The sequence below is a fragment of the Marmota marmota genome, unplaced genomic scaffold (genome assembly GCF_001458135.2).
Source record: "Marmota marmota marmota unplaced genomic scaffold, marMar, whole genome shotgun sequence".
NCBI classification, from domain to species: domain Eukaryota; kingdom Metazoa; phylum Chordata; class Mammalia; order Rodentia; family Sciuridae; genus Marmota; species Marmota marmota.
Window position 1 is genome coordinate 2,464,406 of NW_025999977.1, and position 27,421 is coordinate 2,491,826.

General features: G+C 48.7%; 2 protein-coding genes across 3 annotated transcripts; one reads left to right on the forward strand and one right to left on the reverse strand.

Moving 5' to 3' along the window:
- Positions 1 to 9,421: 9,421 nt before the first annotated feature.
- Positions 9,422 to 18,817, forward strand: Tex261 (testis expressed 261). Of its 2 annotated transcripts, XM_015479545.2 has the most exons (6): positions 9,424 to 9,616; positions 10,533 to 10,612; positions 11,936 to 12,089; positions 15,119 to 15,186; positions 15,812 to 15,914; positions 16,083 to 18,817. In XM_015479545.2, exons 1-6 carry the CDS (start codon positions 9,547 to 9,549, stop codon positions 16,196 to 16,198), a joined length of 591 nt encoding a protein of 196 aa, XP_015335031.1. In that variant the 5' UTR covers positions 9,424 to 9,546; the 3' UTR covers positions 16,199 to 18,817. The 2 variants fall into 2 exon arrangements, with proteins under 2 accessions (XP_048660096.1, XP_015335031.1); XM_048804139.1 differs by lacking the exon at positions 15,812 to 15,914 and having other exon boundaries at positions 9,422 to 9,616; positions 16,348 to 18,817.
- A 102-nt stretch (positions 18,818 to 18,919) lies between these two features.
- On the reverse strand, positions 18,920 to 24,853 carry Ankrd53 (ankyrin repeat domain 53). The gene is made up of 6 exons (XM_048804934.1): positions 24,311 to 24,853; positions 24,017 to 24,266; positions 23,488 to 23,687; positions 22,592 to 22,756; positions 22,026 to 22,146; positions 18,920 to 20,098 (listed from the first exon to the last, which is right to left on the reverse strand). Exons 1-6 carry the CDS (start codon positions 24,694 to 24,696, stop codon positions 19,400 to 19,402), a joined length of 1,821 nt encoding a protein of 606 aa, XP_048660891.1. The 5' UTR covers positions 24,697 to 24,853; the 3' UTR covers positions 18,920 to 19,399.
- Positions 24,854 to 27,421: the final 2,568 nt, after the last annotated feature.

Genomic DNA, 27,421 nt, shown 5'->3' on the forward strand with positions numbered 1-27,421 from the left:
TGGGTGATAACGCTTCCCCTGGGCTCTGGGGAGCTGAGCCAAGTGAGACACGAGAATACGCATGCCTCTGCTCGCCGGTGCTGGTGTGGTGTGTGCAGGTGTGTGCTGAGTGTATGTTCACGCACGTTTGTCACTTAGGACCTGCCTGTCATTGGCGTGCCTTCTCGTGTTCCTTTAGCACATTTTAGTGCATGCCTGCTGTGTGCACTGGGAAATCTGGGTCTAAGTAGGCCAAAGTCCCTGCTCTTGTGGAGCTTGCATTCTGGTGGGACCGACAGAAGTATCTACTGTGTTGTCAGGCAGTGATAAGTTCTAAAGGAAAGGTTAAGCGGAAGTGGGATGAGTTGCTACTAAGCTGGTGTGGTCAGGAGTTAACCTCTGAGGAGGTGATCTGAATAATGGAGAGAGAGACAGCCTGGTGACTCTGGAGGAGGAGAGCTGTAGACAAGAGCAGAGAGCAGGGCCAGAGTGAGATGAGCTGGAATTCTACTATAGGGACCCGGTGGAGTGTGTGGACAGGAGGAAAAGAGAGATGCCATATCTGGTGTGGCACCTGACAACCCAGATTGGGGCAACAGCCCTCAGTAAGAAACTCCTCGCCAGGCTTGGCTCTGAGATCCAGCTCTGACCCCTTCCCTTAGTCCAATCCCATAGCCCAGCACACAGGGGCTTGCCTTGCTCTCACATTCAGCACCTGGACTGTCCCCACAGGGTACCTGCAGTTATTCAGATCCAACTGTGGCATGTGGTGCCCAGCTCCAGGAGATGCCCAGAGAGAACAATTCTTATAGCCAGGCCCCTCCCTGGGACCACCCTGAAACTGGCCTTGAAGCTGCTTCCAAATGGCTAAAGGCAAGGCCATCCATGGTGCCCTGACTTATAGGACTCCACTGGCAGATGGTGGGATAGGCTGACCAGAATCCTGAGCTGGACACTGGAGACCCCAGACCAGGTTCTCTCGGGCCAGACTTCCCCTCAGGGCCAGTCCCAGGCAAATGCTGTAACCAAGGCTGGGCCTGGGAAAGCAGTGGGGGTGTCGATGACCTACCCTCACTGCCCTGAGCCTCCTCCTGTGTGTGGAGGCTCCAGACCCAGCGTAGGCAGGGAAGGCCACCTTCTGCTTTGACTTTCATCTACTAAGCACAGCCCAGAACAGAGAGCCCCTTAGTCACAGGAGAGGGGGACCGGGGCTGGCCTCACTTCAGGAGGCCTCAAGAAAAGGTGAGTGGATGTAAGAAAAGGGAGGTGGGAAAAACTGTCATTGCCCTACTAAACCAGACAAAGGCTTGATTTGGGTGTCTACAGAGGATGTCAGGTGTGAAGCCCAGATCTGTGCTGGGTCCTGCATCTGTGGGTTTGCCTGATCTGCGTGTATCTGTGGACAAGTTATTCCACTTCCATCCTGATTGCTTCCATGTCTGAGCAAGTCCCCGTGTGCCTCTTTGCCTGCATGGCTACCTGTGCCCTCTGCATTGCCAGCTGCAGGGGGCCTCTCTGTGTAGTGCCTTTCTGGTGCAGAGTATATGGTTGTGGGTAAGTGAGAGTCTGGAGGTTGGACGCCTGTCAGTCTCTGAAGTCTATTGCGCCTCTACCCCAGCTGACCCAGAGGCTCTCAGAGGAGAAGCTGCTAGCTCAGCTCTCGTCAAGGCTGCAGATGGCCATAGCAAGGAGATTCCAGTGGCTCTTGGGAGATGCCATTCTGTGCTATTGGTTGGCAGAAGTTTGCATTTAGCTTTGTCCCCATCACACACACACACACACACACACACACACACAGACATGCAGTTAGCCAGTCAGGGCCCTAAAACCAGTCACACATCAATCTTGGCCTCCTACACTGGCTGTGGCTTCAGACTCACATTCCTCCATTGCCCACTCTGAGAGTGTATGGAGGGTGGTAGGCAGTCTGTGATGGGCAGCTCATCTGGTGTGTTGGGCACAGAGATTCCAGATTGGGATGAAATTAAAAGGTGATCTTTCCCCCCCTCCCAATTTATCAACTCCCACTGGCCACATTTGCATGTGTATATAAGAGAAAGCCTACTCCTATCTCACCTGGCGTCCTCAGCTGACTCTTTGGATGAGAAAGGGGCCCAGAGATTTCTGAACTTCTGCCTCGTGCCAAGCCTGGTGTCTGGCAAGGTTATGGATGAACGGCCATAGGGCCTTGCACGCTGGCTGGTGAAGCAAGATGGAAATGCCTGGAAAATTAACTAAAGAAGCAAGAGAGTCAGGAGGCTGACTCTTGGTGACATAGGCCAGAGAGGAAAAGGGTTAGAGTGTTCTGGAGCAACCGGGAGGGCTTCCTGGAGGCAAGGATGTTAATTGTGTGTTGAAAGACTGTAATAACTGGATACGCCAAGAGAAGGGCACATTGAGTGCCGCCAGGGTAGGAGTGGAAGGGATTTGTTCAGGAGGCAGGGGACAGGATAGGCAAGTTTCTTTAGGTTTCAGAGTCATGATCTGGAGAATCTTGTGTGGGTTGTAGGGCCGGGAAGCTCCAGGGTTTGCTTTTACAAGGTAAGAGTTGGAAAGAGAATGAGGACGGGCAGGCTGGACACATGCTGGCCCCTCCACTGCCAACAACTCTGTAGCCCAATCTGAGAGGCCGGTCGATGTAGGTCTCAGGACTCTAGAGGATCCATGCCTCCTGTGTTCTTCTTTCCCGTGGGTAGTGGTTTCCACTCTGGTTGCCCTGTGGGAACCCTGTGGAAGTGGGGACTTGGAAATCTGCTGACACTGAACCTCATCCCAGGGAGTCTGCTCATGGCTAGGGCTGAGAACCACCAGGCTCCACTTAGACATGATTTAGATAACTAGGGGCATCTATTCAGCCCTGAAACCTCCTCTCTGGGGGAAGTTAGGACAAGTAATTTGCAAGAAACAGATCCTCAACAGTGTGTCATAGAAGCCAAGAGTGGGAGACAGCTGGGACAGGAAGGGCCTGGAACTGTGATCAGAAGGCTCAGACCACGCCCAATGTCCACTTCCTCCTCACGCACATCAGCTCAGGCTTTCTCAACACAAACTGCTATTGTCACCCACATGGCATAAGTGGTGGCCGTGGGGCTCACAAGCTGCCACTATGATGGCTGAGTGTCACACACTGCACACAGGCCAATCCAGCTTCTCACAGGGACCCTCTCCAGCAAGTGACCCTTTCACTAGTTTGGGTCAGGGATCCACCCTTCCAAGGGGGATAGTGTGACCTGGCGGAAGGGGCCAGCCTTACAGGCAGGATGGCTCTTGCCCACCATATATGCACTTCTCTGTACCAAGCTCCATGCTGGGATCTGGGGACATGGAGATACACACATTCCCGTGATTTTCCTAGGCAATAATGAGTAAGAGTTCCTGGCAGAGAAGTGGGCTAGGTGTTCATATATAGATTGACCTTGGGCTTGATTTGTGAAGTGGAAGGTAGCACTGGCTACTTCCTGGTCCAGGACCTTCTTACTTTTTTGATCTACTGATCCCCTTCGCAGCCCTAGGAAGGAGGCCAGTTGGTCAGAGAGAGTATTCCCTTTTCTTCTCATCAGAAGTTCCTGTCAGGGGAGACCACCTGGAGCTGCTTGCATATAGGCCAGGAGACAGTCAGGCCTGGATTTCAGTGATCTGCATTATGTTAATGACAGAAGCGACTGTGATGCCTCTCTCCTGTCCTGGCTAATAAGGCTGTTTCCAAGAGGCACTCCAAGCCCAGGCCAGCTGGACTTCCACCAGCCAGCTGCTCCCCCACCCTAACCCACCCCACCAGGCTGCAGGACCTGGACAGTGCTGCTCAGGAGCTCTGGTGTGTGTGTGTGTGTGTGTGTGTGTGTGGAGAGAGAGACTGAATATTGGTAAGAGAAAAATTCTGACATGTCCTAAATATAGTTACAGTCTAAGAATGTAAGAGAAAAGAGGTAAGAGAAACTATTTGGCTAACCCCTTCAGATCAAACAAAGAACCTGCTCCACATCCCCAAGAGTATTTTGAAACCCTTAACATAAAACCCGAGAGGACAACTGTCAAGGAGTCATCACACCTTGTGTACAACCCCGACCAATCCAGGAATGACAAGTTCTCCTTACGCATTAACCTACTGCCTCCAAAATTTTGTCTGCTTCGTGTTGTTCTGCCCTTCTTATCTACAGCCAAGGAAGTTCCAGGGTAAGCAATTGATTCTTTCTTTTCCCAAAATTATCATTATAAAATACTCTGGTTTAGATCTCATGGACATTTTCCCAACTGCTACCAACATGCTGCTCGTAGCTTAGGGAATTTGTCCCAGGACTCTTCCTTTCTTCCAGACTAGCATTTGTTACAGCTCAATAAATCCTTTTATTTCAGAGATCTCTCAGTGTCTAGAGATTTGATTTAACAACTTGCTGGGGTCTTACATCCCCCATCAGATTCTTTCTCGTCATGTCTCCTCTCAGGCCTGGCAGCTTAGCTGAAGATAAAACTGAGGCAATTAATAGAGCCTTTGAGGACTTGTCACTGGAGAGCTCTTTAACTCAGACACCTGAGTTGGGGCCCCAAGCATGTGACCAGGATGGGGGAGGGTACCCAGACTGGGAAGCAGCTGCTTGAGTGGGAGCAGAGACATAGTGTAGAAACAAGGTCAGGGTCGGGAAGCTTAGACAACTAAGACATACAGATGCTGTGGACACAGTCGCAGTCATTGCTTTTCATGGTTTGAGCTTTGTCTCTTACTAGAATTTTGTTCTGGCTACCCTACCCTGCTGTGGAATATGAAACAAACCTGCTAACTACATGAACTATTACAGGAAAAAATACCCCCTAGGATATGGGGACATCAAAAGAGGACATCTTGTTGTAGCATGGTGGTATGTATTGGGCTTGGAGTGGGATGGGCGGGAACATGTCTCCTTAAATCTGCCCAACCCCCAACTTCTGTGAAGAAGCCTGGGAGCTGGCAGAGACAAGTCAGGTCTAGGCAAGAATCACAAAAGAGGAATAAGGCTTAGAAGGAAAGAGGGGCCTGGGTCTCCAAGCCTGTCAGCCTGTGTCTGACTTCATGGTGTCTTGTGCCTGTGTCTGACTTCATGGTGTCTTGTGCCTGTGTCTGACTTCATGGTGTCTTGTGCCTGTGTCTGACTTCATGGTGTCTTGTGCCTGTGTCTGACTTCATGGTGTCTTGCACAACAACAATTACCTGGTCAGTAAGAGGCAGCACAGGCCCAGAAGCTGAGGTGAATCCTGACCACAGCTGTGTGTAATGTGTATGTGATGGGTGTGATGTGTGTGTGTGTGTATGTGTGTGTGCTCTCAGGGCCTCCCTACTTGGCCTTCACTCTTAAGACTGGCAGTAAGTCCCCAATTATGTCTATAAAACTCTTCCAGGAGGCCACCAACCCTACCCTAGCTGTGGTCTGTGCCAGCTCCTCGGATGGCCACTAGAGGGCAGCAGCCAACACAGCCAGGTGATGGGAACTTTGACCTCGGGATCTTGGTCTTATTCAACGCAACTGTCTTTCTAGACCCTAGAGATGATCCGGCCCTGTTGGGTTGAGCCCTGGGACCACAGATCCAACTAAATGCCCATCCAGGCTTTGAGTGCAGTGAATTTTGAGGGAATGTGAGAAGACAAAATAGTGAAAACATTGGAGACCAAACCAAAGGTGACTAAAACTGGACCTCTCTGGTGTATTCATTAGTTCCTGCAAGGATAAAGACAGAGGGAGGAAAGGATGAGCCCAGGAGTCCAGGCAGCCGCATAGAGATAAGGCAGGACCCAGCCCGCTAGCCAAAAGGCACGTGTTGGGTAGACAGGCAGAATCACCTGACCCCAAAGATTGGTGACTTGAGGATACAAAGGAAAATCATATGGTTTCTGAAACCAGGCTTCCCACATTCAAATCTCCTCTAAGCACGAGGTTTGTGACTTTGAACTTTTCTGGGCCTCCATTTCTCATCTGTAATATGGAGACAACAGTAGTAATGTCACTGGCTCAGCAGGTCTTTTAACTCACTCAGGATAGAAATCAAACATGGCTTTTACATGGAGAGGGTTAGAAAGAATCATTTGTTGCATTGATTAGTTAAGTAAGATGGTTGTCTCATAGGCAAGCATCCATCCTCATAGGCAGAATAGCAGACAAGTCAAGGGGTGAATAGCATTTATACATTTGGGGGCTGCAAATTAACATATACATAAGCTATGGGGCAATTTCTTATTGTATCTGTCCAATTTAAACTTGGTCAAAAATGTTTACACGTTTCAAAATGTGCCTAAAATTGTGTTAGTTCTCCCCTAACTACCCTCCTGGGCATATCTTTTAACACAGAAATTCATGTAAATGAGGATTACTGTTAGATAGGTAAAGGTGTTGTGATCAGACATATTTGCATCAGGTTTGATGTTTTCTGTTGTTTATCTTGAACAATGGAAGTAGTTAGGTAGGGTTTTACCATTCATCTTAAGCACAAAGCATGCAGGCCTTTCCTTTTGTCTCTGACTTGAACTTCAATCCTCTATTCCTGTTTCTGCCACTTATCTTAAACATAGAGCATGTAATGCCTTTCTTTTAATCATCACCAATTTCTTTTCCGGTACTGGGGATTGAACCCAGGGGTGGTCTACCACTGATATACATACCCAGCCCTTTCAATTTTTTATTTTGAGATAGGTTCTCACCAAGTTGCCTAAGCTGGCCCCAAACTTGTGATTCTCTTACTTTAGCTTCTGGAGTTGCAGGGATTATTGTCACTTAACTCTTGTCACCAACTTTTAACCCTATGCGCCTGCCTCAGTACTATCTCCTATACTAGATGTGTTAATTCATCCTCACTCGGAATGGTGGCACAGAGCACTGTGACTGCTAGCACATCTTATCTTCTGTCCTTAATCTTAGTTAAAAAGTCAAGAAGTGTGATGTTGACATAGTTAGTTTTCCCCAGGCCCCCTCATGAGATTTTTTGGGAGTTGGTCCCCACATGCAGATATTACATGGTAACATATGAATGTAAGTAAAAATTAAAAGAATATGTGTAGTTACTAGGGCCTGTCAAAGATTAAATCAACAATCTGGTCAGGATTTCTGAATCTACAAATCCTGTCATTGTTGAAATAAGTCCCTTGAATTGAGTGTAGGTCCCTCCTGCTCTCTTCTCTTTCTCTCCTTTAAGCAAGGCCTGGGCTTGCTGCTCCCCAGCCTGACTCCCTGCTAGGCATGGTCCCAAGGAGCCTCCTGATTCCTGCCCTGTCATGTTGGGCTGGATGGAACAGATAGGAGCCAGTTGCTTTTACTTCTCACTGCTTGCTTCTCGTGGCTCTCAGGAAATTATGGCTCTCTCTTCCTGTCTCAGAGAAAATTTGGTTCCTTAGTTCTGATTCCCATGGCCAGTCTGCAATCTTAAAACTGTGGGGCAATGAAAGTGTCCAGATCTAGAGTAACAGCGCTGGCTGGCTTAGTCTAGGGTAAATGTTCCCACCCTCTGGAGCCTCAAGTTTCTGGAATGGGATGGAGGATGCTTTTCTATTTTTTCCTTTTTGGAGAGATATTTAAAGATCAATTAAGAATTTATCATGCCTCTATTCATTGATGTTTCTGTGATGCTTCTGTGTCTCAAATATAAACTGCCTAGAAGAAAAGATCTGAGAATGAAGCTACCCTGTTGGGCCAATCAGGAACGACCAAGTCACATGATCCAAGGTTATCCCTCTTCCTTCTCAAGTACCACACTGGCTTTTCTCACAAAGTGATTGGGTAACAACAGAACATTTGAGACATCCTAGTAGATCTTTTAATCATCACCAATTTTAATGTGGACATTTAAAATTTTTAAACTATGAATAGGTGATATATTTACATAGCTCAGTGTTTTAAGGATATAAAAAGACATACAGTGGGAATGCTTTCTTCCACTCTTGAACTCCACTCCTTCTCTTCATAGGAAAATGTATGTATTTTCATTATGGTAAACTATACATGATGCAAAACTTACAATTTTAATGTTTTTTTTTGAAGTATACAGTTCAGTAACAGTAAGTGTGCATTTATTGTTCTGCAGCTATCACCACTATTCATCTCCAGAACATTTTCCTCCCCAAATGGAAACTCTACCCACTAAACAATAAGTCCCTATTGGCCGCTGTCCCCAACCCCAGGAAACTGTCATTCTATTTTCTGTCTTTATAATTTTGACTACTACAGGAACCTCACAGGAGGGAACCATACAATGCTTGGCGTATTTATTTAAAATAATATCTTCAAGGTTTGTCTCTCAAGTAATTGGCTTTTTTTCACTTAACATAGTATCTTCAAGGTTCACATACATATGTTGTAGCATATGCCAGAATTTCACTTATTTTTTTTAAAGAGAGAGAGGGAGGGAGGGAGGGAGGGAGGGAGAGAGAGAGAGAGATTTTAATATTTACTTTTTAGTTTTTGGTGGACACAACATCTTTATTTTATTTTTATGTGGTGCTGAGGATGGGACCCAGCACCCCATGCATGCCAGGCGAGCACGTTACAGCTTGAGCCACATCCCCAGCCCAGAATTTCACTTATTTATAAGACTAAAGAATACTCAGTTGTATATACATGCCACCTTTTCTTTATCCTTTTATCTATCAGTGAATATTTGTGTTGTTTCCACTTTTTGCCTATTATGACTAATGCCACTATGAACAGTGGTGTACAAAGTCTCTACTTTCTCAATTCTTTTGCTTATATACCCCAAAATGAAGTTGCTGGATCCTATGGTAATTTTGACTTTTTTATGCATCAAAATGTGATGCTGATAGGAAAAAGCATACCAGAATCCTTTTATACACACTTTATTTTGTACGCCTGTCTCTGCCACTAGATGGGGAACTTTTAAACAAGAACTTCCTTCCTCTTGATCCTTCAGCAACTCTTCCAGAGGGTTGGTAAGCGCAGACCATGCAGTTAGCATCCTGCGTTCTCATCATTGAGCAAGGTGCAAGCGACACAAAGGTACAGAAAGAATCTACCCCCAAAGAACTGAGCCTCTATATAAAGGTCGAGTTAGGTCTGAGGGTGCCCAATTAAAAGCACTCCAACTCCTGACTGTGAGACTTCATAGATGTGTGACCTGGAGCAAGGTAACCCAAACTTCCATGCAGAAAATGATTCGCATCATTGGATCAATTTCCGTCACGAACATGGAGCCTGGCCTTTTGCACAGCGCCCGGCACTTGTAAGGCAATCAATAACTTCGTGCTTGTTACCTGCGATAGCGAGAGAAGGCCTAGTGGACAACCTGCACTCTGAGCTGCTGTAAGAGTGCCTCCTCTTCTCTGCTCCTGGGGACTGTCCCGCGGACAAAAGAAACAGCGGAGAGCAAGAGCGGCGCCGAGGCGGCAGCAGCGCTTGGTCCTCCGAGCCGGCGGGCGGCGCTAGTGCGGACCTGGCCGGGGGCGGCGCTCGGGCCGGGCTCCTCTCGGCGGCCGCGCACAGCCGTAGGCCGTCCGCGGGGCGGGGACGCGGCGGCGGTGGCGGTGGCTCCGTTTTGTCGGAGCCCAAACGCGCAGGCCCGTCCCGGCGGCCGCTGGGCGGGCGGGGTGGGGGCGCCATGTGGTTCATGTACATGCTGAGCTGGCTGTCGCTCTTCATCCAGGTGGCTTTCATCACACTGGCCGTCGGTGAGAGTGCGCGACCCTGGCCCTTGCGGGCTTCCGCCCTGGCATTGGACTTGCCAGGGGTCACTTCGCGGGGGGTCTGGAGCGAGTTGGGGGTCCCTGCTCAGCGCCCCCGACCTTCGTCGTTTCGCACCCCCAGCCCTCCATGACCTGCCACTCTCGGCTAAGCCCAGCCGGTTGGCCTGACCGCGCGTCCTGCCAGGTGTCACAAAGTCCGCTTGGCAGTGCCAGATTGACTGAAGTGCCCTCCCTGCGCCTGCTTACCGCTTAACCGCTCCCATCCTCGCGGGCCCACCTTGCCCAACTTTCCCCAACACTTGCTGTTGCCTTGTTTCCTCTGCCCCTTTGTACTTGCTGCTCTCCGCCTTTGATGCTCTGTTCCCTTGTGTCCCCTTCCTACTCCATCTCAATTAAGATCTTACCTTCTCCTGAAAGCCCTACAGGATTTGGTGATCCGGTAGTGCTCAGTCCTTGCCCTAAAGTAGCTTTCTTACATTGGGCTAGTCTGACTCTTCTCCCTACTTGTTCCCACCTCCCCTCAACCTGGTCAGGAGGGTTCTTGTCTGTCTTGTTCTACTGTATTCTCAGCACTCAGCCTAGCACCTGGCCCATATTAAGTGCCCTGAAGAGATTTATTGAATGAGTGCATGAAATTATGTTCTCTGGGCCAGAGGTTAGCATTGCGCTGAGGAGTCCCATGCCGGCTTCCATTCATTCTTACGAAATTTCTCCTTAGTTGCTCCAACAAGGTTCTGCTTCTCCAGACTTGTAAGGGCAACATGTGGATTGTTTGATTTGTTCCTTAGTTTCTGGAGTCTGTGAGGGTTGGTGGGGAACTGGCTGCTGAAAGGGATGACCAGGATGGCAGAAGTCACCCTGGCTGATGTTCTCCCTGCTTGTTCCTCTCCCCATTCCCCAGCGGCTGGTCTCTACTACCTGGCAGAACTGATAGAAGAATACACAGTGGCTACCAGCAGAATCATAAAATACATGATCTGGGTAAGTGGCAGCTTTCCCCAATATTCCCCTTTGTTCTTGTCTAGCTGAAAAGCAGGAAGTGGGGAAAATTTGGCTTGGATGATGAGAGCCCTGTCTGTGACCTGTCTTTTGGGTCTGCACTCCTGAGCCCAGATTTGGGTTTGCCACTTGGCCTCCTTCCCCAAGTGGCACTGCAGACCTTGTTCTCTGTTCCTAAGGTGACAGCTAAGTGGACATCCTCTGTTGACAGGCCTGTGACTTTGCCTTTGCTTAGCTGTTTTTCACTGTTTCTGGCTCCTTGCTCTGTCCCCAGCATTTAGAACTTACAGGAACCTTAAGGACAGTTTTGAATGCTTGTTCAATGCTGTCTTTCTAATGGGATTGAGTGATTTGTCCTAAGGGGAGCACCCCCACACACACCACGCGTGCCTCATGGGAGGCTTCTCTTCCTGGATACGGTCTGTGCTATTGATGCCAAGGCCACAGGAGTGATTGCTTGCTGACAGATTTCCTCCAGCTGCAGGAGAGACTGGGGGTACATCTGGACAGGAAGAGTCCATTGCCACTCAAGCCTCCTGGGGTCATCAGCTGCTTCCATTCTGGACATGGCCTGGTGTTGGAAGTTAGTGGTGGAGACAAGACTGTAGCCCTTAGCTCTGGGCTCAGAGGCCCGGCATGTGGGTGTTGGTGCAGGAATTAGACCTTCCTTCAGCCAACTGTCACTTGTTAAGCACTGACAATTACACCTCCTTCAGAACATGTTTCTCAAATTGCGGGCACAATTCATTATTGAGCTGTATAATCAGTTCAGTAGGTTGGGATCAGCATTTAGGAAAAAAAAAAATGGAATGGGGCTTGAAGTGTAACCCAGTGGTGGAGTGTCTGCATAGCATGCATGAGGCCCTGGGTTTGATCCCCAGCACCAAAAAAGGGAAAAAAGAAAAGGAAAGACTAGTATTAAATTTGAACTCTGATCATATATATGTATGTGTGTGTTGGGGTCACTGTAGTACATTTTTCTTACTTTGGATTGTTGTCAAAGAACTTCAAGGGTTGATGATGTAGCTCAGTGATACAACATTTGCCTAATGTGCATGAGGCCCTGGGTTCAGTCCTCAGCACTGTAAAAAGAAAAAAAACGCAAAAAAAAAGTTTTGAGAAATGGCATTTAAAGAAGCTGCCCTTTGGGAGTTGAGAGTCTAGCTGGGGAAACCAGGCCTGTGACTATAAATGAGGAGATTAAAGTATGAACCTAGTGCTACCCATAGGCAACTGGGGTTAGAGAGTCTGGGCAGGCTGTGTGGAAGGGCTTCCTGCATCGAGTGCTTCTTTTTTTTTTTTCAGTTCTCCACAGCTGTGCTGATTGGGCTCTATGTCTTTGAGCGTTTCCCCACCAGCATGATTGGCGTAGGCCTCTTCACCAACCTAGTCTACTTTGGCCTCCTCCAGACCTTCCCCTTCATCATGCTGACCTCGCCTAACTTCATCCTGTCATGCGGTGAGAGAGGACAGAATTGGGGAGGCAGCTGACATGGTTGAATAAATATGCCCATCTCAGTCCTGAGTACTGAAGGGGATACAGAGAAGGAAGCAAGCCACAAAGTCCTTCAGGAGGCAAGGCTGGTTGGGCAGATGGACTTCTCAGTCTTGAGGCCCCTGACTTAGCCCCATTGCCTGGAATTTTTGGGGGGTGGAGGGCTTAGGCTGAGAGGGCCTTTCCAAAGAGGTAAGTTTGAAGAAGGATTTGGGAAGGGGGAAGATGGTATAGATTGGCAGAGTCAGGGCTCTCCAATGAGTAGTCCCAGCCTCAGAGAAACCACTTTGGCCTGAAAAGCCTGAGGCCCTATCTTGAGAGGTAGGCAGCTTCCCATCTAGTCCTTTGGCCTAAAGTCATGATTAAGACTGGAGCCTTGCCAGGCATAGAGGTGCACACCTGTAATCCCAGCAGTTGGGGAGGCTGAGGCAGAAGGATTGTAAGTTCAAAGCCAATCTCAGCAATTTAGCTTAGACCCTATCTCAAAATAAAAAATGAAAAGGGCTGGGGATATGGCTCAGTGGTTAAGCACCCCTGGGTTAAAAATCCTTAGTACCAAAAAGAAAAAAAGACTGGAGCCTCAAAGGACTGTGAGCCTCCTGCAGACAAGGGCCTGGTGCAGCTGTCTCTTGGGGACTACCTTTTCAAGTCAGTGGTTGCAGCTCCTTTGAAGTTGAGGACCCCTGCTTTCTTGCCTTTGCCCTGCCACCACTTTCTAACTTTGTGTAGTCATGTCCCCTTCTCTGGGCCTTAGCTACTCGATCTGTTTGGAGGTGATACTTCTGACAGGACTTTTGGGAAGGAAATTCATTTGGCACGTAGTAGATGATTATAGAGGTTTACAGGTGTTCATGGAGAAGGTTTTAGAAAGTTTTTCATCACAAGGTTTGCTGTTTCTTCTGCTAATTATATTGATCAGCCTAGCCTTGGGTCAGGGTATAAGACAGAGACAGGGGTTGTTTTAGAGCTACTTTTCTATTTCTGTGGAAAACTTTGAAAGAGATTATTATCCACAGGTAGGGCTCAGTAGTAAACTAGGACTGATCTCTTCCCTGAGTGCCTTGGTGTGATTTCACTGTAAAATTTCTTCATCAGGGTTTTTTGTGGGATTCCTGACTCCTCTGGCTTCCTTTATCATTCCCCCAGCCTACAGCCTGCCATTTAGATGCCCAAGATAGTTTTTCCAAAAAAAAAAAAATTTTTTTTAAATTTATTTTTTGGTACCGGAGATTGAACCCAGGGGCCAAATTGCTGAGGCTGGCTTTGAACTTACGATCCTCCTGCCTCAGCCTCCTGAGCCCCTGGGATTACAGGCATGCACCATTGTGCCTGGCTAGATTTTTTTTTTTTTAATATTTATTTTTTAGTTGTAGTTGGACACAATTACTTTATTTATTTATTTATATGTGGTGCTGAGGATCAAACCCAGGACCTCGCATGTGGTAGGTGAACACTCTACCGCTGAGCCACAACCCCAGCCCTAGATTTTTTGTTTTAATGGTACTGAGGTTTGGACCCAGGGGCATTCTACCACTGAGTTATATCCCCAGTTCTTTTTATTTTTGAGACAGGGTTTTACTATGTTGCCCAGGTAGCCTTGAACTTTTGATCCTCCTGCCTGAGCCTTCTGAGATTCTGGGATTTTCCAAAAGCTCTTGTGGGCACAGGGCATTGTCCTGTCTTCAGTTTCCTTTAGCCTTAGCATATGTCTAGGCAAGCAGAGCTGTGGTCATCATCTTAGAAGGGGTGAGGCAAGCGGGTAGAAAAGAGACATGGTAGTTGCTGTGAGGGGTGTGTGAGGAGGTTCAGATTCAGGGGACATATTTTTTCTAATGCCTACCCTTCATCTCAACATGGGAACAGTTAGGGACACCTAACTCTGAGTAACCTCTCTCCAGGATCTACTTGCTTGCTCTTTTTCATAAACTTAGTTGCACACTAAAGAGGTGTGTGTGGGACCAGAACATATCAGACTAGTTGCCTCCCTCTGGGGTAGGATGGGCCAGGACCCCCTCCCTAGTATTTTGAGGAACCATATGATTATACCTCAAAGTGTCTACAAACTAGGGCCTTTTACTCTCAAGGAATGAGGGCCCCTTTACTTGAGTTGACCATTACTATGCTTCTCAGTTTGGATTAGAATTTCTTAAAGGTCTGGTCTGCATAATCATGTTTTCCTTCTACCTACTGCCTATAGGAGAGTTTTCTTTAGAACTCATATTCAATAAAAACCAAGTTCGTGCTGAGTGTGTTGGCACACACCTATAATCACAGCTACTTGGGAGGCTAAAGAAGGATTACAAGTTCAAGGTAAGCACTGGGCAACTTAGCAAGATCCTGTCTCAAAATGAAATTTAAAAAAGCCTGAGGATGTAGCTCAATGGTAGAGCACTTGCTTAGCATGCATGAGGCCCCAGTACTGCAAGAAAACATCCACTACTAAAAAAAAAAAAAAAAGTTTCATTGCAACCAGGCTTTGTGTTATGTAACACAGAATCCCCTTTTTATTAACATGCTAGAACTTTCTTACCTATTTTCTGACTTTACTCATGATGTTCTCTGCATTGAACAGGTTGGGGCTGATTCTCCCATCTTTTTTGGCAGGGGGTAGGGGTGCTAGGGATTGAACTCAGAAGTACTTTACCACTGAGCTACATCCCTTGCATAGTTTTTGTTTTGACACAGGGTCTTGCTAATTTGCTGAGGGTTTTGCTGAGTTGCTGAGGCTGCCTTGAACTTGTGATTCTCCTGCCTTGGCCCCCTGCATCTCTGGGATTAAAGGTGTGGTCCACCACACCTGGCTGATCCTCCCATCTTGACAGATGAGCAACTGAGTTCTAGACAGGGATATACTGGGTCAAAGCCATACTCTGAGTTGAGTGCAAAATCAGGAGTGAGACACAGGGCCCCCAAATCTCAGGGCCTTTGGAAGCTTATGAATCCTGTTTTACATTATGCCTCCCAAGCTGACTGACTCTTCCTTCCCTTAACAGGACTAGTGGTGGTGAATCATTACCTAGCATTTCAGTTTTTTGCGGAAGAATATTATCCTTTCTCAGAGGTAAGAAGTACATAGCATATGCAGCTAGTAACAGGAATGGGGGAGTAAAGGGAGTAAGCATGATTTGCTTTATAAACTTAGCTATGATCCAAAACTGAGTACATTGAGGGATCATGTGTTTTAAAAAAACAAAACATGGTATAGATGATTTTTGAAAGCAGTGTGGCTGAGAAACAGAGGGATCCCTTTGGCTGAGGTGGGGAAGATACTTCATTTCCCAGTGAGTCCTTAGGGTACCCTGATGGGGTCATCTGAGGCCCTGAAGGGACACTGGGTTGGCCTTGTCTGACTCAGACCTCACAGGGCAGGGGTGGGCTGTAGTTCTGAGCCCCAGACCCCATCATGGCCTGCCAGGGTTTTCTTCCAGGATTGCTCCATACCTTACAGCTCCAGGTTGAAGCCCCAGGGAAGGACAAGGTCATTTCTTTGGGAATGTGGCCTTTCACTATTGAATCATCTCTAGGTCTGAGAATGTCCAGACCCTATTTCCTGGCCCCTAGCCCTTGCAGAGATTAGGGACAGGCCTTGTTTCCACTTAGCCACCTCTCTAATACCCATGGTGGCCACACCTAGCCTGCTCTTGCTGCCTCCTGGACATCCTCTTTTCAGTCTTTCTTGTTGCCAGGTCCTGGCCTATTTCACTTTCTGCCTGTGGATAATCCCTTTTGCATTTTTTGTGTCGCTCTCGGCTGGGGAGAACGTCCTGCCCTCCACCATGCAGCCAGGAGGTGAGAAGGGGTCTGTAAGGGCCAGGTGGGGGGATGCCAGCAAGGCCTGAGTTGGCTGAAGGCACCTGAGCCCAGCCCTATGATGAGACACTGGGGCTCTGGGTTGGGAGAGCTGTGTGTACACACATACACACTCTGATATTCATCTCCCTGCCTGTGTCTCCACAGATGACGTGGTCTCCAATTACTTCACCAAAGGCAAACGGGGCAAACGCTTAGGGATCCTGGTTGTCTTCTCATTCATCAAAGAGGCCATTCTACCCAGTCGTCAGAAGATATACTGACCTTCCTGGGGAGGGGATGTGGAAGCAAGATCAGGAGAGTCAGGCACCTGGACCTCTGTTCTAGGTAGGGGCCAGGATCCTGGAAGGCACCTTCTACCGGCCCTGGCTTCCCTCCCCTCAATTCTGAAACTCCATCCCACCCTCCTCAGGGTACTCAGCTTGGCTCGGATCTGATGCTGCTGGACTGTCTCCTTCACAAGGCACCAGGGAGGGTGGCAGAGCCTGCTCAGCCAGGAGGTCCTCCCCTCTCTCTCCTGAGGAGAGTTGGGAGGTTCTGGCTCAGGCAGGGCAGGGTCTGTGAAGCTGGAGAGCAGTTGGTGACAAGTTCTCTGGGCAGATGGCCATAGGGAGGGAGGGGCCATGTCTTGGTACCCAAGAGAAATGGTTTTTGCTGTTGAACTGTGATTTTTGTCCAATTGCTGATTCCCATTTGAATAAAGATTCTAGGTGGCACTGTTTGCCTTAATACCCCCAAAGTTCACCTTCCTTTCTCCCTGCTAATCTTCTGCCTGGACTAGACTAGTTGTCTGCTCCAGGGACTCTTCTGGGTCTGGGTCTTATCCTCACAAAGGAATTCTTCTTGTGGCCCTTAGTGGGAAGGGGGCGGAGATGAGGAATAGAACCTGGGCAGGGAGTTTGAGGCAGCCTTTCTTATGCACCTGTCTCATCTGGGTCTTTTCTCCCTGAGGCTCTGGCAAGCTGGGGATAGGAGATAGTTTAGAACTGGGTTAAATTTTCAGAATAACATCTACAGTATCCTATTTATAAGTCTTCCTCTGAGGAAAAGGAGTGGTTTCTGGTTGAATTCTATTCCAGGCTCAAAGAAAAAAATAAAAACTGGCTTCCAGGCAGCCTGGGCTCTAGCCTGTTTTTTAAGAAATGGGGTTGGTGGGAGAGGCTGTTTGTTGCTCCAAGAGCACACAGGTCTGGTACTCTTCTGTGTGCTGCTGGCCTCCAGGGAGATGATCTCTGCCTTCTAAGAAGGCAGGCCAGGTCTCAGGCACAGACCAGCATCTGTTGACCTTGCACTCCAACTACAGTGCCTTGCAAGTGCTCAACAGTACATATTGGAATGAAGTCCCCATGAGAGCCATCACTGGCCATGTCCTATACCTCACAGTGAGGCTGCAGGTGCAGAAATATACTGCACATGTGTTATCTTTAAACCACTGGGGAGACCCTGTGCTTGGAAATCTTTCCTCTCTATATCATGCCTGAAGTCCCATCATAGCCCTTCATTTCCTTGACTTTAGCATTTCCATTCTCTTAAAATGCCAGCCTTCCCCTTTCCCTGGGAGGACTAGCACATTTTGGTCTTCTTTGGATGCAGGTGAGATTCCCAGGCCCTTTTCTGCTATGCAGACAAGGACAGACACGGTAGAGGGCACGAGGCCAGCATCTTCCTCATTGATGGGCTGAAAGCTGGCCCTACTCTCCCTTGCTGTCCACTTCTTTATTCCTCATCCTGATGATGTGGCTTCACTCCCTCTGTTTACTGCTGGTCAGCGCTCTCCTATGGGTGGCCAGGGTTCTTCATGGGCTAAATCCAGCAGACGCTTTATGCCTTATCTTACTGGATCTTGACAGCAGCTGACATGTCTGATCACCACCTGCTTCATAAATCACACTTCCTGGCACTTCTGTGGCTGGTTATCCCTCTGCCTCTCAGGCTGCTTCTTTTAGTCTCCTATGTAGGCTTCTCTGCTTGCCCTGTGTATGCTGGGGTCTTTCAGGATTCTGTTGTGGGCTCCCTGGGGGAGCACATCCAGGTTGATGGCTTCAGAGATTCTGCCAAGGAACTAAGAGTTGACCTCCATCCCCAGCATCCCTCCTGATCTGAATCATAGTTCTGCTGCCTTCTGGGTTCAAAGACCCAGAAGGCACATAGCCCAGTTGGCACTTGTTGCTATCTCTGCAAAACTGCCCCTGTGGGGTACCTGTCTTGGTCTCAAGATCACTCAGGAGCCAGACAGGAAACTTGCTTTCTCTTTCTGCCCTTCATGTCCAATCTCTAAAAATTGTCAAGTTTGTCTTCTTAACATCTCTTGATTTGAGCCACTCCCACTGTCAGCTTTTACCTTCTGACAGCCTCTGACCTTTTCTCTATCCCATGGCTAGCCAGAGTTTTCTTTCTAAAATGCACAGTTGGATCAAGTCACTCCCTGACCTACAACCTTCCATGGCTCCTCACTGCCCTCAGGATAAAGTCCAGACCCCATAGCATGGCTTGTGAGACTCCTGGTATTCTGATCCCTGCTTCCCTCTCTGGCCTTGTCACTGGCCTTCTTGCACTCTGGGTTCCCGCCTCCTGTATGCAGAGATGCCATGGCTCTCGTGCCACTTTGATTCTCCTTTCCTCCATTTACTTTGGTACTTTGTCAAGTCTCAATTAAGATTTTACTTCCACCAAGGAGCTTTGAATGTCCTATCTTCCACCAGCCCCACCCCAGCACACCACACAGATCACTCTGGGCTTATTTGCCTGCTTTATGGTCTGTCTCCCCACTAGACTGTAAGCTCCTTGAGGGCAGGAACAGTTGTCCTTGAATTTTTGTATCAACAGTGCCTGGTTTGGTACCTGGCACATAGAAAACACTCAATAAATGTTTGTTTAATGAATGAATTGTGATGTGCGCACGGGGGTTTCAGGGGACCTGGGATGGCTTCCTGGAGGAAGTACAGGTGTTTTCATAGTCTCACATCAAAGCCACTGATCTCACTGAACTCTAGAAACCTCTGGCAGTAGGAGTAAGGGATGGCAGCTCATGTGGTAGGAAGCCCATGACCAGGGTGTGACATATTAGCTGTCCTCCACCCAGGCTGGATCTGCAGTGAGGAGTGAGGCTCAGCTCCTGCAGCAGGCAGTAATTCTGACTGCAGAATTTTCCCTGCAGTCCCTCTGTTTTGGAAGCCTGATCCCTTTTGGGCTGGGGTAGGGAAGCAGGTATCCACTTTTACATTGCTAGGGCCTAACACAGTGACTGACCCCCACTCTGAACCTTAGAGCTCTGCTCTTTTGGATTCCTGGGGGATCCAAGAGATTTCCTCACAGAAAGAAGGGAGGCCTGGAGTCTGAGCTAATGAGCTGGAGAGTGGGAAATTCATAGACGCTCCTTCCCCTTTCCTCCCCACCCACCATGTGAATCACCACACCTCAGCCTTCACTGGTTTTCCTCAGGTAGAGAGGCCACCAGAATAACTTTATGAAGGGCCTTGGGGGGAAGGCAGGTCAGGGGACCCCTGATGAGCTCCCATGGCTGCCAGGAAGGCTTCATCAAATATCTCACGCAGGTTCATGACCAGAGCATTGGCCTGGAAGGTGTCTTCACTGAAGTGCTGCTTCTTGGGCACATCCAGTATGTTGACGGGATAAAGGCCCTGGGGCACCTTCATCCTGTATGGCTGTGCCCTTGGGTACAGAACTCGGACTATCACCTCATAAGGCAACTGGGGCACGGGCGCCACCCAGTGGCCATCCACTGTTTGCAGCCATGCTCCACCAGTAGGGTCTGGAGTCACTTCCAGAAAGTCCTGGAAGTCGTGCTCCAAGCACAGGTCTGGGTTCACGCCCAGGCGGATTCCCTGCGGGCTTCCAATCTCGGTTTTAGGTGGTCTGGAAGGGTTAGTGCTAATATTCCACGTGCTGGGCCGTCTGATATTAGGCTTCTGGTAGATGGGCTTGGGAGGCACCACCCGCTGTGATATAATTTGCAGATATTCCTCCAAGGAAGGATGGAAGCTCATAGAAATCTGGGATTTTTGAGTCTTGGAGAGGGCAGTACGCAAAGGTGGGACATCATCCTCTTCCCTGCTTTTGTGGACCAGGCTATGGCATTGGTATGGCAGCTTGGAATGGAGCCACTTCCTGAAATCAGCTTCTCTCAGAAGTTGGCGTTCTTTCTGCAACAATAGGAAAACAATGGTGGTGGCCTGCTCTAGTACTTAGGTGGAAGGAGGCCCTGGGGCTACAGACCTTGGAAATTTTAGGTCTACTATCCTCACCACAGGGAAACCCTGAGTTTGAGAGAAACTCCAGCCTATGAGAGCCGTTATTCTGATGAAGGAGACTTCTGACTTGATGGGGGAGATATACTCTCTGACTTGGTAAGCCTCCAACTTAAGGAGGGGGACACAGTTCCTGTCCTAGGAAAAACCTCAAGCCTTACGGGGATAATAGCTCCCTTCCCAGAGAAGAATCCTCAGTATGATAGTGGATATCTGTCTTGCCATATGAGAGTCTCTGGTTTGATAGGGAAAAGGCAAACAAGAAGTCCAAGCTATAGCACTGAACCTGGAATAGGGCAGAGCTAACCTGGACAGGGCTCTCAGAGGTAGGCTTTGAGTAGCCATATAGGGGAGGTTACAGTTGGCTGTCTCCCAGGCTGGGCAGCAATGATTTGTCAAACTGTCCTTCCCTCCATTGGAACTGAACCTTCCACCTGTCCTAGAAACTCCCTACCCTGTAGTCTCAGTGTCTCACTCCCAGACTGTTGCTAAGCAATCAGATTGACCCAGCTGCAAGGGGTAGGCTCTGATTAGGCTAAGCCAATCATAATCCCCTCAGCCTTGCCCCAGACTTCAGTCAATCAGCATATGGCTTTCCTTTAGTTCTAGTCATTGGAACAAGAATGGACACATGATCCAATTGAGGCCAACAAGAGATTCCCCTGGTGGAGATCTAGAAGGGAGTCTGGGGAGGGTTAGGGCCACAGGAAACAGAAGGGCTTTGCCTCCCTGTGAACATGTATGTGACTGTGAGAGTTGGGTGACACAACAGAGGGATTCAGAACAGTGGAGAGAAGTGCAGCTAGATCATAGCTGGAGTCCGAGTAGGGCCCTGTAGCCCTCCCCACTTAAGGATCTACCTAAGATTCCTAGCATCTCTGTAGGTTCTTCGTTTTTGTTGTGTTGTTTGTTTGTTTGCAGTCTATTTAATTATTCCTGCTTGAAATCCTCCTTTCTTCCCTAGCCAAAGTCTTTCATTGCTCTGGACCTCTACCAGAGCAGTTTCTAACTCTAGTTTGTCTAGCTTGTCATTTCTAATTCACATCTGATCTCCAAACTTGCCATTCTCTGCATATATTATGTTCCCATGTGTCCCTATGCCTTCCTACATGGCTATTCCTTCTGCCTGGTCAGCCCTTCCGTACTTCTTCATATGGCCAACTGCTGCCCACCTTCAAATATCCCTCTTAAGCATCCCTTCCAGGACCCTCCTGACACCCACCACCCCCATGGGAACATTACCTGCCTCTACACTAGAGTGGGTACCACACCTGTTGGTCTTTGGGGCCACAGGGTCTGGCAGGTGCCTAGTGTGGTGGTCTATTGGGAGGAAAGGTGAATCATCTCTTTAACAGAGTGTGAGTCCCAGTGCTGGGCAGGTCCTGGTCTCATTGATGAGAATCTCATCCTGAGTGGGGCTTTTGAATACTTGCTCTTTTCAGCTATATTTACTTTCTGACACAGGAAAAAAACGTGACTGAAAGTGTGGCTTATATGGGAGAGATTTCACCAGAGTATGGGGGAGAGGGGGGCTCTTACTGGTGGAAGTGCTCCCCCTGCCCCTGGTACTGAGGATTGAACCCAGGGGTACTGTACCACTGAGCTACATCCAAAACCCTTTTTCTGTTTTGTTTTGAGACGGGATCTTGCTAAGTTGCCCAGACTGGCATTGAACTTATGATCTTCCTGCCTCAGCCTGCTGAGTGGTGGTCTGGTTGGAAGTGTTTCTAATGCTCTTTTCACCATAATAAATGAGTTCCTGGTCTCTGCTCACAAGCTTGCAGAGCAGCCAGTGCCTGGCCCTGCCCAGCCTCCCCCTTACTTGATACTCAGCCAGGTAGTTGTGTTCCATGACGATCAGCTGATCCTTGAGGTGCTTCAGTTTTCCCATCTCACGGGCAAAATCCTTCTTGTCCCGTTTCCACATGGCATCCTTTAAGAACCTGATGCCAAGATGGGCTGTGTCATCCCACAGAGACTGCGTTTCCAGCGGGGCTGGGGAGACTGGTGGCTACTGAGGACTTGGAGGGGGTGGGAGGAGCTGCCAGAGCAGGGGTGAGCAAAATGACTCTTGCTTTTGTCCAGGGGTCCTTTGCAGGGAAAAGAGGAAAGTGTCTGGTGGTCTGGTCACCACCCCCTGCTGAGGAGCCAGGGGCACTAGGGTAAGGAAGGATGGCAATGTTTAACCCAAAAAGGTGAGGCCTGGCAAAAACCTCAATAATATCCTGGGCGGGGGTCCTCCTTAGCTGGCTTATCCCCTTACCATCTGGTTTCCCAGACCTTCCTCTCAAAGGCTCAGCCTTGGGTGAGGGCTCTGGGGGAGGATCAAGAGAGGGTTTGGGAGAAAGGGGTGGGGATGCAGGCTGGGGGTGATTCTCACACCCTCACCGGGCACAGGCACGACGGTTCCATATTTTGCAGTAGTCAATGGGCTTGCAACCCGCAGCATCTTTGGCATGGACATTGGCACCATTCTGCACCAGGAACTTCACACAGCTCAACATTCCTTCACGGGATGCCAGGTGCAGGGGTGTGGAGCCACTTTTTGTCTGGCTGTAGAAGGCCCCATCGGAAGGGAAGAGAGTAGAAAGGAAAGGCGAGGGTGTTTGCTCATCAGGTGGGCAAACCAATTTCCAAGCCCTGCTCTGCTGCCAGCACACTGGGTGACCCTGGCTGTGTCCCTTTCCCTCTCTTGCTAATTTAATGTCTGCTCCTGGACTAGCATGTGATCCTCCCAAATATCAGTTGAAGACACTGGCAGTGGTTCCCAGACTTAGCTGCAAATCAGAAACATCTGGGAATCTTTCGAAACTTGCAAAGCCCAGGCCACAATACAGACCCGTTAAAGCAAAACCTTTGAACTGGCTATGGTGGTGCATGTCTGTAATCCCAGCAGCTCTGGAGGCTGAGGCAGAAAGACTGCAAGTTTGAGACCAGCCTCAGAAACTGAGTTTTGCCTCAAAAAAAAAAAAAAAAAAAAAAAATCAAAAGGCTGGGGATGTAGCTTAGTGGTAGAGCAGCCCTGAGTTTAATCCCATCCCATGCGCCGCCCCCCCCCAAAAAAAGTCACACCCTTTGAAAGCCTCCTGGGTGATTCCAATATAAATATGAGTTTGGAAACCTGAGCACTGAGGCTTAGAAGTTTAGTGGCCACCTAAACTGACTGCTTTAGGTGGGTCCCAATCCCTGCCTTCCATCAGCCCCACCTGCAAGGATCTGCCTGCCTAGAAGTGGAATTCCTATCTGCCCAGAAGAAGCCTCCTTCTGAAATAGGCTGGACTCACCTATTAATGGCTGCTCCTTTCTGAAGCAGGTAGTAAATGCAGGGGAGTGCCACAGTCTTGTTGTCCTTGTTAATGACCAGATGCAGAGGGGTCTGACCATTTCGGGTGGTCAAGTTTACTGGAAATTGGTACTCCTCTACCAAAACGTGTAGGCACTGAAGTTTGCCCTCCTCGGCTGCGCAGTGGATGGCAGTGAAACCCTGTGGGGTCCAGAGTACAGTAAGAGAAAGCTGAGCGAGATTGGGACTCCTGGGTCCACAATCTAGCCTATGTAGCAATTTTTGGAGTTACTCGTCTCCTCTTCCCTGTTCCCTAGGAATGGTTCACAGCCCTTTCCCACTCCCAGTGCATCAGCTCATACTTTCCCCTCCCTGCCCCACAATGGCCTCCCACGAAAGGTGAATAGGACCAGCCACAGAGAAAAGGCCATCTCTGGATGCCCAGGTGACTACTACGTGAGGAGCTCTTTGCATAGTAGGAGGTGGAAAGAGGGGACCTCAGTCCCTGTTCCCACACTCCAAGGCCTTACCTTGTTGTCGGCTGAGATTTCCCCGCGATTCCGGTTCAGACAGAACCGCAGCCATTCCACATCGCCCACAGAGGCCGCAAACAGCTCAAAGTAGCACTTACTGGCCCTGTAGTCCCCCAACTCCAAGATGCTAGGGTCCCATGGGGTGGGGGTGAGTGGGACTGGGCTGCACGGACCGCGAAGGGTGTCCATGTGGCGAGGGCAGTTACTAACCCGGGCACCTCCCAGGGGTCGAGCCTTGGCCCTAGCCCTGCTCCCAGAGTGTCCCCGACAGCTTCAGCCCCCGCCCTCTATGACAATGCCTCGTCTGGGAGGTGTTGTACCCAGTGCTCGCCTTCTCTCTGGGCCCACCTGGACCGCTTGGAGTCACTGTTCATGAACCTCAGGAAGGATTTTGATGGCCGCTGTAGGGAACCCGTTGGAGTTGTCCATAGGCTGGGTCTTCTGCATTCTTCCGCTCCCAGGTCCCGGGGCTCCAACCACCGTGCAGAGCCCACAGAGGAGCTCCGGTCAGTCGAAGCTTCAGAGAATCTGAAGCTCTGGCCTAAGGCCTCGCAACTGGTGTGGCAGTGCGTGGACCCTCCCACGCTCCACCGGGTAGCTACTCCGCTGTTGGCAGCCGCTTCCAGGGAGTCAGTAAGCCATCCTGCCAGCTTCAAATGTCTATAGCCTTGTTCCATGCGGGGACAGAACCCAGGCACCTGGGAGGACACCTGCCTGCCACCCACTCCCAACCCACTACAGTGCTCAGAGACAATACACCCCAACCCTAGCTGCCAGGGGTCCACAGCCCTGGAAACTCAACATCTAACCCAGCAAACACCACACTTAGCTTTCGTTCTGATTACAAAAGTTGAAACAGAAGCACAGTGTGGAAATGAAAAATCATCTCGCAGAAACCAGCTGCAGAAATCACGTTCTATTGAGATCTATCCACACGTCATGCGTACATTTTTGTATCTCTTCATTTGGCGTTCCAGTTACTTCCCATTGTCATTCCACGTAATAAACGTACATTATGACGCACCCACAGTCTAGCATCATAATGGATGTGCTGCCATGTCACATATGCTGCAGGCTCAATTCTGGTTCTTAAGATGGATTTCTGCAAGTAGAATTACTAGGTGAAAAGGAATGAGTATTTTTTAGCTGTCAATATGGGATTTCCAAACTGCCCTTCAGTAAGTTTTTATATTCACTTCCCTTCCACCTGCAGTGGGGACCAGTTACTTGATCTCTGTGTCTTAGTTTCTGCCTCAGCAAAATGGGGATCACAGTGTCTACTTCACAGGTAGTCAAGGCATGCAAGCAGTCTAAGAGTGCCAGCAGAGAAGCACTATCCGCACATTTGCAGTTGTTGTAGTTGTTAGGAACTAGGGATTGAACCCTGGGTGTTTTACAACTGAGCTATATCCCTAGCCATTTTTATTTTTCATTTTGAGAAAGGATCTCACTAAATTGCTGAGGCTGGTCTTGAATTTGCAATCCTCCTACTTCAATCTCCCAAGTAGGTGGGATTACAGGCAAGTGCCAACTTGTCAGGCTTAATATTTAAAAAAAAAAAAAAGGGAGAGAGAGAGAGAGAGAGAGAGAGAGATGAGAATTTTTTAATATTATTTTCAGTTTTCAGTGGACACAACATCTTTATTTTGTGTGGTGCTGAGGATCGAACCCAGTGCCCCACGCATGCCAGGAGAGCATATTACCGCTTGGCATCCCCAGCCCTGCTTAATGTGATTTTTATTGATCTGTAAAACTTATTAGCATAGTGACCTTTGATATTCTTTGCCAATATTTTCCCATTTGCCTTTTTGACTTTTTACATATATATAGTAATCAACTATTAGCTGTTGCTTGAATCAATTTCTCTTACTGAACCATGCATGTTGTCACCTCTTCTTACTTAAGAGGATAGACCCCAGAGGAGTCCTGAGGGTCCAGGACTAACTCTGGGCATACCTAACTTCATTTCCCTCTTAGCACCTTCTCCCCTCTGCACCCCAGCCTCCCAGATATTTGCTTTGGGAAAATTGAAGGAGAAATGAGGGTCTTCTATGACCATAGTGACCTGCAGGGAAGGATGAAAATTTTCCACTCAGAAGCACCTTTCCCCTTTTCCAGGGAAACCTCCTCTGAGAACCCACTTGCCCTATTACCCCAGTAATCAGAAGGAGTCAGGACCCTTGCCAAGCACCTTCCAAACTAGCAAAGCCTGCGGTTGGGGTTTAGCTCAGTGGTGCAGCACTTCCTAGCATGTATAAAGCTACCCAGACGATGGGAGGACAGACAACACAAAATGCCCAGAGAAAGATTTGATTTCCACTTGGAAGGGAGAGGTAAGGGTATGGCTCCAGAGCAATTAGTTCTACAGTCCTAGACGAAGGAGATGGAAGGCTGGGGGAGGAAGCACACTTCAGAGAAGTGGGGGCAGAACCCAGAGAGTGCTGTCACCATATCCCAGGTCCAAGGTTAAAGGCCTACAAGCCCTCTGAGCCACCCACAATCCTCTTGAAGCTTAAACTAGTTTGGATTGAGTTTCTGTCACATTCAACTGAAGCCTGATTAGTACAAAGCTCTTGAGGTTAAATTCTCCATTGAGTAAAATAATTGGAACCAGTGGGGTGGCCCCTAAAGAGAGCCATATGGAATAAAGCACTGTGAAGCCCCAGGGGGCATTGGAACTTGTCCCTGCACTGTTTGGGGCTGCAGGTAAGTGAAACTGAAGAATTATGCTTGGAACGGATCTTGAAGCTGATTTTAACTTTCTTCATGTGACTCAGCAGTGTACTGGGCCAAAGATGGTAACAGGATTTCGGGCTTGGCTGCCAGCACGTGGGAGTCTTCTATTGGTGGGTCTGGGTTCTGCCTGTGAAGGTAGTGGGACAAGGATTAGGACAGGGAATAGGACCCTGAATATCAAGTTGTAATTGCAGAATACAGAGAGGAAATAATATTGTCTTGTTGAAATGGACACACCCATTCCGGGGAGGAAGGAAATTTGAAAGACAGGTGTCAACAGATGAGAAAGGCAATGTTTGCCTCTTGGTTCAAGATTTGGAAGAAGAAAAGTATCTGGATTGTTCACTAATCAGTGGGGGTGGGCAGGTCTTTAGGTATCTAGAAACATTAGAGAAAGCAGTTGTATTCCCCTTTCAGTTTTCTTGGTACTGGGGATTGAACCCAGGGACACTTTATCACTGAGCTACATCCCTTTTTTTTTTTTTTTTTTTTTGAGACAGAGTCTCACCAAGTTGTTCAAGCTTGCAGTCCTCCTGTCCCAACCTCCCAAGATGCTGAAATTACAGGTGTGCTCCACTGCACCTGGCTACAAGTTGTACTCCTTAAAACACATTTCCCAGTGTGTGCCTGCTTCCCTGTCTGTTCTCCCCCGTACTCTCAAAGAAT

What these genes read in the sequence shown, in the direction of transcription:
- Ankrd53 (XM_048804934.1), bottom strand. Translation starts at nt 24,696, where the DNA reads ATGGAACAAGGCTATAGACATTTGAAGCTGGCAGGATGGCTTACTGAC. An exon ending in AAAGGAGCAGCCATTAATAG is followed by an intron (nt 22,757 to 23,487) that starts GTGAGTCCAGCC and finishes GGCCTTCTACAG; the next exon opens with CCAGACAAAAAGTGGCTCCA. An exon ending in AACCGTCGTGCCTGTGCCCG is followed by an intron (nt 22,147 to 22,591) that starts GTGAGGGTGTGA and finishes TCTTGGCATCAG; the next exon opens with GTTCTTAAAGGATGCCATGT.
- Tex261 (XM_015479545.2), top strand. Translation starts at nt 9,547, where the DNA reads ATGTGGTTCATGTACATGCTGAGCTGGCTGTCGCTCTTCATCCAGGTG. An exon ending in TCATAAAATACATGATCTGG is followed by an intron (nt 10,613 to 11,935) that starts GTAAGTGGCAGC and finishes TTTTTTTTTCAG; the next exon opens with TTCTCCACAGCTGTGCTGAT. An exon ending in TAACTTCATCCTGTCATGCG is followed by an intron (nt 12,090 to 15,118) that starts GTGAGAGAGGAC and finishes TTCCCTTAACAG; the next exon opens with GACTAGTGGTGGTGAATCAT.